Raw genomic sequence first — 15,523 nt, forward strand, 5'->3', positions numbered from 1 at the left:
ATTGGTTCGCTGGCGCATACATCGGTTTGCTGGCGTATGTATTGGTTCGCTGGCGCATACATCGGTTTGCTGGCGTATGCATTGGTTTGCTGGCGTATGTATTGGTTCGCTGGCGCATACATCGGTTTGCTGGCGTATGCATTGGTTTGCTGGCGTATGCATTGGTTTGCTGGCGTATGTATTGGTTCGCTGGCGCATACATCGGTTTGCTGGCGTATGCATTGGTTTGCTGGCGTATGCATTGGTTTGCTGGCGTATGTATTGGTTCGCTGGCGCATACATCGGTTTGCTGGCGTATGCATTGGTTTGCTGGCGTATGCATTGGTTTGCTGGCGTATGTATTGGTTCGCTGGCGCATACATCGGTTTGCTGGCGTATGTATTGGTTCGCTGGCGTATGTATTGGTTCGCTGGCGCATACATCGGTTTGCTGGCGTATGCATTGGTTCGCTGGCGCATACATCGGTTTGCTGGCGTATGCATCGGTTTGAAATTTAAAGCAGGCATGATTTGGACAGCCACTGGCCCTGCACTTATAAGCACAATTTAATAAAATCTTTTTTTTTTCCTCAGTAAAATTCAATGTAATATTATTTTTCTCGTAAATTCATAAAAAGTATCAGGGATCTTTACTTCTCAGGTATGTATAAAATGACCAGAGGAAGCATATAAATGGATCTCCCCTTAAGGACCCTAATATTTTCGCGCGCTGGTGCTGTAGGTAATGGAAGGAGGAAACGTTAGAGAAGTTATGGAACGAATAATTACGGACCAAAGGCTTTTACAATCGTTAGCTGATGCGGTTAACCAAACACAGAGAAGAAATGTTGACATTGAGGTGATGGGTCAGTTTAATCGAAACACAGGCGATGAAGCCAGCTGTTCCACCCTGCCCAACACGGGTTGTAGTAACGCTATATACAACCTCCGTCGCAATTTTGGTTGCAAAAGACGAGGATTGGGACAGGGGTATGTTCATTAAGTATATTAAATATTTAAGTCTTTAGCGAGCTAAACTTTAAAATAATAACTTTACCTGTACCTTGTCAATAGCATATACATTCTGTGTGTGTGTGAATAATATATAATAGCTGATTTCACTACGTACTATAATTTTGCAGAAGTTAAGCGTATTTTAAAATATAGTATAGTAAACGTGGTCACATGTTTGTTAACCCAGGACACGCAATCGTTTTTTTTTAAACCAGACGTTTATTTACGTTTACGTTTACGTTTTGTTACGCATTGATGGTAAGATATCTGTAATATTAATCCTGTAAGGCTAAAAATATATATATTTAAGGGAAGCTGCTTTAGTTATGGAACTAGATTTGTTTCTTTGCCTTCCACATACAATGTACTGCTTATTAGAAACTATGAATTGGGAGACCTGCTATTTTTAAAAATAAGAGAGTTGGCTAAACGTGTGCAGCATATTTGCTACAGAAGTGGGCCTCACACTGGTAGGTGTATTTTGACTTTTAAAATACAAATTATTTTTTTCTTTAGTTATAGTTCGAGTTCCGCATTGAGGAAAAACAGCCGGGAAAGTCCAACGTTTTGTAAAGAACTGGTTCTCCTTCCCGATAATACATTTTCACATGTCCCAAGACGCGGCATGAAAGCTATGCTTTTTGGAAACGGGCACGTGGTTTCAGCACTGGAATTTAACGTCAGCTGGGATGAGCAGGCAGTATTCGAATCAATCAAGAACGCATTCTCTGAAAAACTGAGTTCCTGCAGGTGGTTTTTTAAATTGTAATTCTCTGTGCTCCCCACATTGCTGTTTGTGAGCTCATTAGCAGTTTTCACAGAGTTCTTTTGAAATTTGGTGTACATTAGTTTTGATTGTGTGCATGTGGTCTTTGCTGTAGTAATTATTTCAACAGTGCATCCCAATCAGTGTAAGTTAAGCATTTTATCATGTTTTCAATTAAGTCATAATAAACTGTTATTTTAAAGCGACTTTAATGTTTATACAGTGAAAGCAATGTAAAAAATAAACTACATAAAGACATTTACCCAAAGTTAACCTAATGTTGTAGCCGCATGGTTTTGTCTTGGTGTACCTTAATATGTTAGTTTTTATTTTATTGTTTTTTGATGCAGAATTGAAATTCTACTAGGATGCCATAATAAACTCGTGAAACTATCTTTAACACCTGGGCAAAAACTAAATGGACACATGCTTAAAAAGATCTTTACCCAAAGGTCAATTTATGTCCGACCTGACAGGGTTCTTTTAGAACTTGGAGGAAAACGGGTAAGTATTGGATTTATCTAAATAAATAGTTAATCTCACTTTCAACCAAAGAGGTCTTTAGACATTGATCATTAAGCAATTTGAGGCTTTCAGAAATTGCAACATGGTGTTGACCGCAAGCTTTTGGACACTGCTAAGTTTTCTGTGATGAGAAAATTGGGACAGGACAGAATTTTGAAGCTTATTTTGACCACTGCTAATTTGGGATGCTGTGACAGAAATATAATGATTCTTGATTGTAAATCTCCCTCCTAACCTGTGAGGGCGCTAAGCAGCGAGGACTGAGTTCTTTGGACGGGCTGGCCTGACAGTTCTTTCCCCCGGTCAGGAAGTCGGTCAGTCTGGAAGAAAGCGAGACTCTGTTGCAAGAATGTATTGACCCGGAAGGTAAACAATGTAGTAGCCGCAGATTGTAAAGGCAGCTGCATTCGTTTACCAAGGGGTAATGCATGACAGCACATAAAGGGGACAGAGACTCGTAATTGGTTCCTTCGTATTGGTTTTTAGTGAGTAAAGCACCAGAAGCACGATACACCAATTTTAAGTGAAATTGTGAGTTGCGTTTTTGTTTGTTTGTAATTGTCTTGTACGTTACCAGACAGTTAACACAGTTCCGGAGCTGTCACCATGGGCGAGCACGAAACCGGACAACACTGCACCTTTGTCACAAATAAACCTGTATCACCCACCACAAGCACTACTGCACACACCCAGGACTGGTGACCGTGTTAGTATATTGTGGGACAGATATTTGTGTTTATTATTTGGGACTGCAACCCTGTTATATACTCTGCATTATTATTTGGTCACCACACCTGGATAAGAATAAAAACTGTTCGAAACCGGATTATAAATGTGTGTGTGTTTCATTACAGCACTGCATCACACCTGCACGTACTACTTACCACTTTGCCACAGATGCATATAACAAAGTTCACAAATTTGTGAATAATCTTACAGTATAATGTGTGTTTTTTTACAGGCAGAAAATTCAGATGAAGACATCATTGATGTAACTGAAGCTTCTGCTCTGTCTTTCTCATCTGTTCAGGTAAGTCAATATAAGTTTACATAATGCTGGCTGAAAAGTGTGGGTGTCTACACTAAATTACTTTTGGTTTGTCTGTCTAGTTTTTGAAGTGTGTCTTTTTTAAGGTTGTATGATTTATATTTAAAGATTGTCATTTAAGTTTGAATTGCTTTATTTTCGTTCACAGCCTTCAGTTTGTGTTGAGAATACATCTCGGAGGGAGAATATGAGCAGCAAAAGCACATTTGCTGATGATCACTCACTACCTTCAGAAAGCCACATTTGCAGATCAGAATCTGTCACAGCTAAGACCAGTGTATGTGAGGATACATATAGGTAACATATCTGAACCTACTATAAGTGATACAAAACATTGAATTTTTGTACTGAGTAAATAACATGCGTGAATAGCTTAAGGTTAAGGAGAGTGCTGTATTTTGTGAGAAGCAGCAGTCATGATGTCAGCAGGGTAGTTCGGCAGGTCCGCTGTAAGAAGCTGATGGCAAGTGAGTTTAGGGAGAGACTCATTTGTTTGATTCTGAAATTAACTAGCAGATCTGCTGTTGTATCAGCCATAACTTTTTTGTTTGCTTCATGTTTTTAAAAAAAAAAAAAAAAAAAAAAAAAAAAAAATAGGATGGCAGCAAGTATGAACCAAGTACAGTCTATTCCAAAAACAGCATTGACATTCTGTTACCAATAGGCTACCATAACAAATGCATTATATAATCTCTTAGCAGACGCCCTTATCCAGGGTGACTTAAAATTGTTACAAGATATCACATTATTTTTACATACAATTACATTATTTTATCTTTTTACACATTATTTTTACATACAATTACCTTATTATCTTTTTACACATTATTTTTACATACAATTACCCATTTATACAGTTTGGGTTTTTACTGGAGCAAGAAAGGTAAAGTACCTTTCTTAAGGGTACAGCAGCAGTGTCCCCCACCTGGGATTGAACCCACAACCCTCCAGTCCAGAGCCCTAACCACTACTCTACACTGGTGCCCTAATATATATATATATATATATATATATATATATATATATATATAAAAAACATTTTTTGCTTAAAGGGAGTTGAACATATTCTTAATTCATGGTATTCTGGTGTGTGTGTGTGTGTTTTTTTTTTTTCTGTGACTAAAACTAACTACATACAAGTAAACTTTTTTTTAACCATGTGATTATTTTTGTAATCCTTTGACATTCCTAATTAGAGTAAAACAGCAATATCCACAATACTAGATTTTCCATGTTTGTAAAAATGTTTTGTCCTGTGTTTTCATTTTAAAGGAATTATGTAGATCTTTTGGATACTGGAAGTCTTTCAGACGATTCAGATTTAAATGAAGCCATTTCCCGATCTCTTGTGGACATTCAACCTATGCTGTAAGTATCGTATACAGTACATAAGTTACGTATGAGTATGACAATACAAATTGTTGAAGTTAGCTATTTTCTTTTAATCTTTCAGGGAAGAAAGCTGTTCATTGAAAGAAATACTGAAGCCCCTTGAAAATTCACTCAGCAGTGAAGTTGTTCGTTACAATATTACAAGGAGAAATGTTTGGGACGGTACTGTCCGAGCCATGAGCCGACCTAACTTCTCACCAACCAAGCAGATGGACATAAAATTTACTGATAATGAAGGAATTTCTGAAGGTGCAGTAGATCTCGGTGGTCCAAAACGTGAATTTTTGCGCCTAGTTCTGGAATACGTTCGGGATCACAGCGGAATGTTTGAAGGACCACAAGGAAAAAAAGTTCTTGCTTGCAGTATTGCAGGTAAAATACTGGGAGGGGGGGATCCAGAATAGAAGTGTTCTTATTTCATGAAAATTCTGTTTAATACTGAAAGGTAATTTACCATTGTTTTATTTAGTATTTATTTTTACTTAATGATCCCTTTGTTACTTTGATATATGTAGGTAGGTATCTATAGGTGAGGATGCAATCACAACTTTCACCCACTTGCAAACTCCAAACCCACTATTCAATTACTCAGTTCTGGTTTTCCATTTAGGTAGATTCAAGAAGCTACCAAAAAAAAGTGAAGCATTTATAATTTGTAATTCACGGATAGATCCAAAATTCTATTTCATCCCTGCTATAGTATCCCTCTTATAAAGGTTTACAGGAAATTGCAACTTAATTTAATTGAACATTTTAAGATCCATTTTAAAATGGGTTTAATATTTAACCTTTTTATTTCAGATAACATTTAAAAATCCTTATGTCTTTATTTTAGCACTTAAGGGCAACAGCTACTTCTATGCTGGACAGCTGATGGCTATGTCAATCATTCATGGAGGTCCACCTCCTCAGTTTTTGTCTCCAGTTCTTACTGAGGCACTGATATGTGGACCTGATAAAGTAATTGTATCTGCAGAGGATGTGGCAAACGAAGAAATCCGTTCACAAATAATACTAGTGAGTTGTTAACTTGTTGTTTTTTTCATTTCTCAATTTGATGTATATGCATTAAAGGAGAAAAGCATATCCCAGAATATTAAATTTAAACACAAAGAAAAATGTTTACAGTAGCTACAGTAATGTTTTGTTATGATTTAAATATGTATTAAGATCAATCAATATGTTAATATGTCCCATATTTCAATAACACTCAGGTAGGTGATCCTGCACTACTGTGGAGCTCGACACCTTGACCATTTTGTTCACTAATGTTTTTTTTTTTTTTTTTTAGTAAAAGGGGATTAAGTTGTTTTTTTATCAAAGAGCATCTTGTAAATGCAAGCAGCAGCAAAAAGAAGTCTGTTTATACATATTAATATTTTTTGAGAGTTTTTGCCTTCCCTTTAACAAGTGAGCCAGTCTTGCCTGTTAATTGAAAGTGTTTGTTCTTTCTGAAAGGTTATGCTAGTGACTGATCTGATTTACTACCAAAACTTCTAACAGGAATAAAATATTGCAATTTAACCTACTACAGATCATAAAAAGTATTGGATTAACAGTAATAGATTGAGAGGGGCAACACTTTTCAGTTTTCAGATCTTGAAAGTACTTCATCTCAGGAGTACAGTTCTCTACACTGGTGTTAATTTAATTTTTTTTCTTTCTTAAATCACTTGACTTGCTACTTTTTGTTTTAAGATATAAAAATTCAGAATTCTTTATTTTTTTTTAAAGTCATTATAAATGTGATTGAGGGTCTTTTTTTTTTGTTAGATCAGGGATGCCAGTTCAGAAGATGCTTTAGAAGATGCTGTCAGTAAAGCTTCCAGCATTTTGGCATTGTCAGGGTGCTTCAGGCGAATTGATATGCAAAACCGAGGAGAGGTAGCTATAGATATAGCCAGTTGGTATGTGCTGCAGAGAACCAGGGCTGCATATGAGAGGTAAAAACTGTATTAAAACAGTAAGTTATTTTCTGTAACAAACTAGCAGTTCTTGGTAGGAGGTAGTTTTATATCTTTGGTAGTATTCCTGTTAATAAGTTGTCTGTATAGTACACTTTATAGTTACAAGCCTTGCACACCTAGTTGCACCTGTGAGTAAATGCAAAACAGATGTGCAATACTTTACCTTTGGTGTAACTACATAACCTCACTGACATTTTGTTCTCAGTTTTTCTGAGGGCCTTACGGCACTTGGCATGCTCAATGCCTTGAAGACCTATCCTGTGCAGCTGAGATGTCTTTTTGTGGAGAGCATAGAGAGACTGACTGCTGAACATTTAGAAAATCTTTTCAAAGTTCATCTTTCGGAAGCTGGCAGCAACAAATATCATGGCGAATGCATTACGCTTGGTTTTTGGAGAGATTATTTGCAGGATGCTGAATGTAAGATTGGCTATTAAATTGTTTAATTTGCTTAATTAAATGAAGTGAGATATTTACAATGCAAGATGCTCTTAAATTGTATCATAGTTGTTTTGTCTGTCTAATGTAATTCTTTTTATATTCTTGTAGAATGCATTCTTATTGTAAAAGTACTGCCAATATTTCTTTACAGTGAAATTAACAACAGTTTCGTTGGAAGAAGTTCTTGTTTTTGTAACTGGAAGTGACAAAATTCCAGCACTAGGATTCAGTCCTGCTCCTTCTGTCGAGTTCCTCCATGACGAAGATCACAGGTTCCCAATTGCTAATACCTGTGAGAACGTAATTCGACTGCCACTGAAGAGCAAATATGAATATTTCAGAAAGGACATGGACTTTGGAATAAAAAATTCCCATGGATTTGGAAGGCCTTAAATTATGTAAAACCCACAGCTGCTGCTTCTGCAGGGTCATGAGGAGGAGAGGAGAGGAGAGGAGTGGGGGTGGGGAGGAAAAGTGAAGTGAAGTGGGGTGGGGAGGGAGGAGAAGTGGGGAGGTAGGTGGGGGAGGAGAGGTTGAGAGGGGAGGGGGTGTATATATTTCCTAGTATAGCATACAAATGACCATTTTTGCCACTCCTGTGATGTATTTTATTTTGAAGAGAAGTGCATCTGTCTTTGCATTTGTTTACATCAGTGGTTCTAAACTCTGGTCCTGGAGGACCCCTGTGTCTGCTAGTTTTTGTTGTTGCTGTTACTTATTTGAACTCTTAATTGCACTAATAATGTGCTTAATTTTCATTGTTCTAAACATGGAAATAATTGAAAGTTTTAAGTTACAGGTGATTTAGTCTCCCAACTCTGAGTTAAGTGTTGAAAATTAATTAGAAAGCTCTGGTTTGATCACTTTACACAAAGATCAGAAGATTTTTTTTCTTCAAATTTGGTCATGTTCAATTCAAAAATTGTCTTTTTTCATTCAATGTCAGAAATCGCCAATAAAGTGAAACATATGCTATATGTTTTAGTAAGATATAAAAAATAAAAGAAAGACTAAGGAATTTAGATCATCTTTGTTTATTTGACATTAAATACAATGTGTGAAACTTTCTGCACTCTAAGAAGGTGAAACTGTAGTGGATACATGTTGTTGTAGATCATTTTCTTTAACACAGCTCACTAAAGGAACAGCAGTAGAGTATAAGCCATTCTCCTAATCATCCTTTTTTTATTACTCAGTATTTCCTTAAACAGTTGCATTGTGAGTATTGTTAGCTACAGTTTTACACTGCAAACTTTCACAACAACGATCTAGATCGTAATGCAGTAAAACTCACTCACTAAATGCACGACATATAAACCCTACCATTGTATTCTGTCAATGCATCTTGAGCAGTCTAGATCAGTGGTTCTCAACCCTGGTCCTGGAGAGCCTCTGTCCAGCTGGTTCTATAGGTAACCATTAAAGCACCCAATTTATAAACACCTGGAACTATTTCATTGTGATCAATTAAGATGTGATTTTGTTAAATTAAGTAATTTAGGGATTATTTGGAACAAATAAAATGACCTACAGCCCTCAATGACCAGAGTTCCCTTAATTGAACAAGTTATTTGCTTAACTGATTAATAGCTTCCATGTGTTCCCAGTCTTTAGAAATTGGTGATTTAGGGTGCCCTATAAAACTTATTGGACAGGGGCTCTCCAGGACCACTGGTCTACAATCGGAGGATGTGTAGAGGAGAAATACTAAAGACAAGGACTGTCACAAAATGCCTTGGTATGAATAGTAGCAACTCTCATACAACTTCATACATATCCAATATATAGAACATTTTTATAATAAAAAATACAATAAAGATGTGACTTCAAAATTCTGTTCACCTTTGCTCATTTATATGTAAATACTGCAGTGTTTTTTTTTTAAACAGCTCTGATGTAAAGAAAAAAGAAAAAACATTTTTCATTTCCTAGAGCTATTGGTGAAATGATTATTGTAATCAAATAAAGTGGAATTTAAAGGTGGGTTGGAATTAAAGGCCCCCACCCCCAGCTTTCAGTTGACTATATCTGAATTTGTAAATATGTTCGTACTTGGAGGTAGTGCTCAATGCCATGATTGCCATCATCTAACATGGGATTAACAGTTTCATTCAAATAAGCTTCTTGCTCTTGTGACAAAGTACTTGATGAAACACTATTCACAGCAGTACATTCATTTGAAACAGCATGGTAACATATCTCACCATTTTGAGTGCCGTCCAGCAATTCATAGCATGAGCAATCATTATGCTGAAGGACACCAGAATTCCACAACTGCAGTGGTGTCATGGAATGCTCTGTACTGAGGCAGTGATTGTTCCACTGCTGTACAAACTCTTTGACAGCAGTATTGATTCTGGGTAAATAAACATAATGCAAAGCACGCATGTCAGTTGCTGACATAATATCCAAGAAATGATTGGCCTCTAAAAACAGAAACAAGTCTTTATAGTAGAAAGTTAAAACCCTATTCAGCTCAGCCCAGAGTCTTTCAATGCGCTGATTGTGCACACTTCTCCCTACAATGAAACTACCCCTGCCTAAGCCTCGTTGATGCACCATAAATCGTGCAACATCTATATTTTCAAGACCTGCATCTCCACGGACACGACAGGGTAGTCCAAATTGGCGTACACCTTCCTGAAACAAGTTGAGAACTGTGTGTGCTCTGTTGTTGTTACAGCACTTTAAATATATTATGCAACGACTGAAACCGTCTACACATCCATGGTAAAAAAAACTCCAGCTTGCTAGTTTATGGTTTCCGTCAATGTGCCTAAAGGGAAAAGTATCATTGTTATTTGATTGTAAAGTTCTGAATATTTGTAATATGTATCCTATTTAACTAGAAAAGGAATCTATGCAAAACATAAATATGAAAGTGTACCACTTAAAGATCCTGAAGGTCACTGGTTGTGTGTGCATTCATGCTTAATGGCTGGTTTCACAGACCTTGATTAGCACTAATCTTGGGCTACTTAATGGCACTTAAAGTAAGCGCTAGTAATAGGGGTTTGTGAAACCAGCTGTAAGTGTACAAAATCAGTGGTTCTCAACCCTGGTCCTGGAGCCCCCCCCCCCCCCCCCCCCCCCTCTCTCCCTTTACTCCTGTTTTTTGTTCCAACTGAGCTCTCAATTACTAAGTTAAATCCTCAATTTAACTTTCAATTTGCCTAATCAGAGCTTTTTAATTATTTTAAACAGTTGGATATTTCAAATTGTGTATAAAATTGTATAAGAAACTTGACATCTCCAACTTTTTTAAAAGCTTAACAATTTAAAACTTCTAATGAAGCAAATTCTTAGTTCAATTGAGTGTTCAGTGAAGTAACTGAGAGCTCAGTTGGAAGAAAAACCAGCAGTGGAGGGGGGGGGGGCCCATGACCAAGACTGAGAACCACTGCACTGAATCATGCCGTCCCACAACGCAAACCATTACACAGGAACAATGGGGGAAAAAATTACATTGTTACCTTGTTTTATAATAACAGTAATATGTTCACATTTAAAATAATATTTTTATTGTTTAAAATATGTATTTGAATATTTTAGCAAAATGTGCTAATTTTCCTAAGTTTTATATTGGGCAATACTAATTTTGATAAAAATCCAGGCCTAAGCAGAATGTCTGTTAAGAAAAAAGCTCTCACCAGAGTTGATTGGGTCTGCGGATGTTGTAAATTCTCCTTCGAATGGCCTGTCTTCGTCTAATTGCTCTCCCAACTGGATCTATGACACAGAGGCGTTCGCGTATTCTTCTTCTCTGAACTCTTAGACCACGACTTCGAATGCTTCCAGAAACATAGGTTTCACCAACATTGGGTGTTGCAGAAAGCACTTGTTGAATAAGGGAGTCAAGCTCTTCATCAGAAATATTACTAAATGACTCATTTGCCAAGAGACCAAGCTGTGCCCTGTGGTTAAACAAAGTGCGAACACTGATGTTTAAGATGCTGGCAATTGAGGTCCATCTATATCCAAGTTCTTGAAGGCAATAAATTTGAGATGATGTTAAGTTGTACCTAAGGATAAACATAAGAAAAATGTATGCACCAGTAGTTTACTTTTTTACATTAAAAATAATATTAAATGGTAATTGTCATTAAATATCTATTGAAGTTATTGTTAGGCAAGCAGCTGTAATCTACATTAATATATTCTACCCATTAAACGTGGTCTTATTGGTGTTTGAAACCTGTGCTTATAAAAAACTCAAGATACTTTCTGATGTCACATGAACCATTTACAGCAGCATGCAACACTGTGACATGGGGAGAATGTAGTGTGGTGTTCAAATATTTGGAAATGTGTTTTTAAAGAGGCACAGGGATTTTCTCCAGTATCATAATATACAAAGCAGTGTGAGGGGAGGCATGGGACATTAAATACATATAGTAATACATATAGTAATAATACATTTTATGTATAGAGCACTTTTCATTAAACCCCCATGGCGTTGAACATACAATACAAAGAAAACGGCAATAGAATAACCTAAGAAGAAACAATACAAACATGTTTTTAAAACAACAGAGAGATGAGCTGTTTGCATGAGTTATAGTCAGCAGCAGCCTTGTGCAGAAGTTATCTAAGTGCTGTAAATACTGGAAATATAAGTACTAAATTTTCTTTCAGATATATTTTCTTATTCCATAATGAAAATGTGTCCTTTTTCAGGTAAACTGTAAACAAACACTACAACTTTTTTTTTTTTTTTTTACTAAACTAAACCATTTAAATTAATAGTACAATACATAATAAAGATTAAGTCTTATGTCTAAACAGAAACAGATACAGTAACTATATCTTGTACCTTGGTCGACCAACCTCCCCAGCTCTGACGACATTTGAAAAAAAATGTGAACAACCAGAAACCTCCAATTCTTGACTGAAGTGATAAATCTGTTCAGAAAGGCTTTCTACAAGGGAATTAATTTCAATATACAAGGTGTTTAGTAGCCCGTTTAAAGTAATTATGTTTGGAGTTTGCTGAGAATCACTCAGCAAAATAATAAATGATAAAATTATATGTTTATGGCTCTCTAGTTGTCTCGATGTAACTTCTAATTGTGCCAAGTCCAGAGATTGCACAGTACCCCGAGAAATACATCTATCCAACTCTAAAAAATAGTCACGAATTTCTTCACATGTCATTTAGCTCTCCCAGATATGAAATATGGTATCCCTTTGTTTATATTAGCCTTATCTAATATCTTCCCAAATGAAAATTAAATATGCAGCTTTTTTCTCCTGCTACAATGCAACACGAAAAAAAACGTAAGGGTCCTTAAGGGGAGATCCATTTATATGCTTCCTCTGGTCATTTTATACATACCTGAGAAGTAAAGATCCGTGATACTTTTTATGAATTTACGAGAAAAATAATATTACATTGAATTTTACTGAGGAAAAAAAAGAAGATTTTATTAAATTGTGCTTATAAGTGCAGGGTCAGTGGCTGTCCAAATCATGCCTGCTTTAAATTTCAAACCGATGCATACGCCAGCAAACCGATGTATGCGCCAGCAAACCAATGCATACGCCAGCAAACCGATGTATGCGCCAGCGAACCAATACATGCGCCAGCGAACCAATACATACGCCAGCAAACCGATGTATGCGCCAGCGAACCAATACATACGCCAGCGAACCAATACATACGCCAGCAAACCAATGCATACGCCAGCAAACCGATGTATGCGCCAGCGAACCAATACATACGCCAGCAAACCAATACATACGCCAGCAAACCGATGTATGCGCCAGCGAACCAATACATACGCCAGCGAACCAATACATACGCCAGCAAACCGATGTATGCGCCAGCGAACCAATACATACGCCAGCGAACCAATACATACGCCAGCGAACCAATACATACGCCAGCAAACCGATGTATGCGCCAGCGAACCAATACATACGCCAGCGAACCAATACATACGCCAGCAAACCAATGCATACGCCAGCAAACCGATGTATGCGCCAGCGAACCAATACATACGCCAGCAAACCAATACATACGCCAGCAAACCGATGTATGCGCCAGCGAACCAATACATACGCCAGCGAACCAATACATACGCCAGCAAACCGATGTATGCGCCAGCGAACCAATACATACGCCAGCAAACCAATGCATACGCCAGCAAACCGATGTATGCGCCAGCGAACCAATACATACGCCAGCAAACCAATACATACGCCAGCAAACCAATACATACGCCAGCAAACCAATAGATGTGCCAACAAAGAGCAAACCAATACATACGCCAGCAAACCAATAGATGCCCCAGCAAACCAATACATACGCCAGCAAACCAATAGATGCCCCAGCAAACCAATACATACGCCAGCAAACCAATAGATGTGCCAACAAAGAGCAAACCAATACATACGCCAGCAAACCAATAGATGCCCCAGCAAACCAATACATACGCCAGCAAACCAATAGATGCCCCAGCAAACCAATACATACGCCAGCAAACCAATAGATGTGCCAACAAAGAGCAAACCAATACATACGCCAGCAAACCAATACATACGCCAGCAAACCAATAGATGCCCCAGCAAACCAATACATACGCCAGCAAACCAATACATGTGCAAACAAAATTCAATATATGCGCCATCATTTCAATATAGTTGTGGATACAATGAATGATTTTTTTCCTGAACGGCGCCTCATACATAACACGTACAACACATAACAACCACAGCAGCGGGTCTTCTGAGCCCCCAGTTGTCCGGGTCACTAGTTGGCTTCTTTAGAAAGAAATGTGTATTTTTTTCTTCTTCTCCGTTTCATGTTAGTGCTGCACAGTAAACCAGAGTACAGAGTAACTTGGGAAACTGAATAATGAGAAACGTCTTTGTGGCGCGAATTTGACATACCCCAGTGTCTGTACAGCCCGAGATCACAGTAATGTGAAGAAATTAAAAGTAATATTTTATATATCTCAATTTTACACTCTTAAAAAATAAAGTGGGTACGTTTTGGTTTTTTATTTTTTTGTTTTCGTCTTCACAATTAAGAATTAAGCCGATTTTTACCGAGGCAGTCATAGCTCCATAGCTTCGTATGCTAAATCAGACGATTTAAACATAGCTATGTACTGTGTGCTTAAAAAAAACTAACAATATTTAAACTCCACAAATTCCACAAGTCACATGATACTCAGCATGTGACTGTCATTATGGCAAGGTGCCTGCCCCTTTTATTATTTATGTATGATTATTATTTGTGTTGTATTATTATTATTATTATTATTATTATTATTATTATTATTATTATTATTATTTATTTATTCATTTGCAGTAGTAATATTTGTAACAAGACTAATTTGAAAAAAATAAAATGTGTTAACTGCAATTTTATACAGTAAATGTTTTTTCTCCAGTATTCCTATGGCTGCTTAGCCTATTTTAACTAAAAGTAAAGGACTTCTGCATCATACAATTATGTATATATACAAGGTGAGATAATATTGGTGAAGAAACAGAATAGTTCTTTTGAAAACAAAAGGGTCATTATTATTACAGTAATAAACAGCGTATTGTAATTTAGATGTTATGCGTGCGCATTCGGACCTAAGCCGGCTCAGGGCACAACCGCAGTGTAAACGCTACATGAAAAATGATAAGCATCTCCGCGATCAGTTGGACCTGAGTCGGCTTAGGTCTGAGGTGGCAGTGTACGCAGCATCTGTGTATGAAGCCAGAAATTCCATCACTTTCATGCACTGCCCCTCTTTTCTGATTGTTAAGTCCTGACCGCTCTTGCCCTGTCACGCTTCTTTCTCTGATATGTGTCTCCAGGTTAGGCCATTGTTCCTTTACTTCCTCGACTACAATTGAAATAAAAAGTATATGCTTGTAATAACCTATACTGCACAAAATCCACGTCTTCATGTTTTATAATACTTATCATTCATGCCCAAGTCCACAGCAATGTCTTTCCATATGTTTTTGTTTTTTTTGTCCCCCAATGTCTTTGTTATCTTTGTTGGATTTATCATAAAGTATTTTTTATTTGGCGACACACAGAATTAGTTTTTCCATTTTGTTCAGGAAACTGCAAGAAACCACGCGTCTTCCCAGTACCTATGATCGTTTTTTTTAAGACAGGTTAAAATCATTTGCATGATCGTGCCAGTGTGCAATGGCCTTTACAAACAAACATTAGTAATTGTGTGCTCTTAATTGTTAAAGATTATATATATATATGTGTGTGTGTGTGTGTGTGTGATCAAATGTATAGCATATATATATATATATATATATATATATATATATATATATATATATATTAGCTCAAAGAGCCAGCTGCCAGCTGCATATATATGTGCTATAATTTTGTTTTTTATATGTATTATTATTATTATTATTATTATTA

The 15,523-nt window shown here is 36.9% G+C and overlaps 2 protein-coding genes across 2 annotated transcripts; one reads left to right on the forward strand and one right to left on the reverse strand.

Annotated features, from left to right (window-relative positions):
* Nucleotides 1-430: 430 nt before the first annotated feature.
* On the forward strand, nucleotides 431-7,576 carry LOC117433382 (G2/M phase-specific E3 ubiquitin-protein ligase-like). The gene is made up of 11 exons (XM_059027165.1): nucleotides 431-968; nucleotides 1,509-1,742; nucleotides 2,109-2,262; nucleotides 3,245-3,313; nucleotides 3,480-3,628; nucleotides 4,604-4,699; nucleotides 4,785-5,095; nucleotides 5,559-5,740; nucleotides 6,497-6,666; nucleotides 6,896-7,110; nucleotides 7,283-7,576. Exons 1-11 carry the CDS (start codon nucleotides 724-726, stop codon nucleotides 7,522-7,524), a joined length of 2,067 nt encoding a protein of 688 aa, XP_058883148.1. The 5' UTR covers nucleotides 431-723; the 3' UTR covers nucleotides 7,525-7,576.
* A 1,577-nt stretch (nucleotides 7,577-9,153) lies between these two features.
* On the reverse strand, nucleotides 9,154-11,489 carry LOC131737610 (uncharacterized). The gene is made up of 2 exons (XM_059027864.1): nucleotides 10,782-11,489; nucleotides 9,154-9,907 (listed from the first exon to the last, which is right to left on the reverse strand). The coding sequence occupies exons 1-2, from the start codon at nucleotides 11,165-11,167 to the stop codon at nucleotides 9,154-9,156; spliced, it is 1,140 nt and encodes a 379-aa protein (XP_058883847.1). The 5' UTR covers nucleotides 11,168-11,489.
* Nucleotides 11,490-15,523: the final 4,034 nt, after the last annotated feature.

Source organism: Acipenser ruthenus, chromosome 7, assembly GCF_902713425.1.
Source record: "Acipenser ruthenus chromosome 7, fAciRut3.2 maternal haplotype, whole genome shotgun sequence".
NCBI lineage: Eukaryota > Metazoa > Chordata > Actinopteri > Acipenseriformes > Acipenseridae > Acipenser > Acipenser ruthenus.

What these genes read in the sequence shown, in the direction of transcription:
- LOC131737610 (XM_059027864.1), bottom strand. Translation starts at nt 11,167, where the DNA reads ATGTTTATCCTTAGGTACAACTTAACATCATCTCAAATTTATTGCCTT. An exon ending in CGCAGACCCAATCAACTCTG is followed by an intron (nt 9,908 to 10,781) that starts GTGAGAGCTTTT and finishes TTTTCCCTTTAG; the next exon opens with GCACATTGACGGAAACCATA.
- LOC117433382 (XM_059027165.1), top strand. Translation starts at nt 724, where the DNA reads ATGGAAGGAGGAAACGTTAGAGAAGTTATGGAACGAATAATTACGGAC. An exon ending in TCCGTTCACAAATAATACTA is followed by an intron (nt 5,741 to 6,496) that starts GTGAGTTGTTAA and finishes TTTTTTTGTTAG; the next exon opens with ATCAGGGATGCCAGTTCAGA. An exon ending in TTATTTGCAGGATGCTGAAT is followed by an intron (nt 7,111 to 7,282) that starts GTAAGATTGGCT and finishes ATTTCTTTACAG; the next exon opens with TGAAATTAACAACAGTTTCG.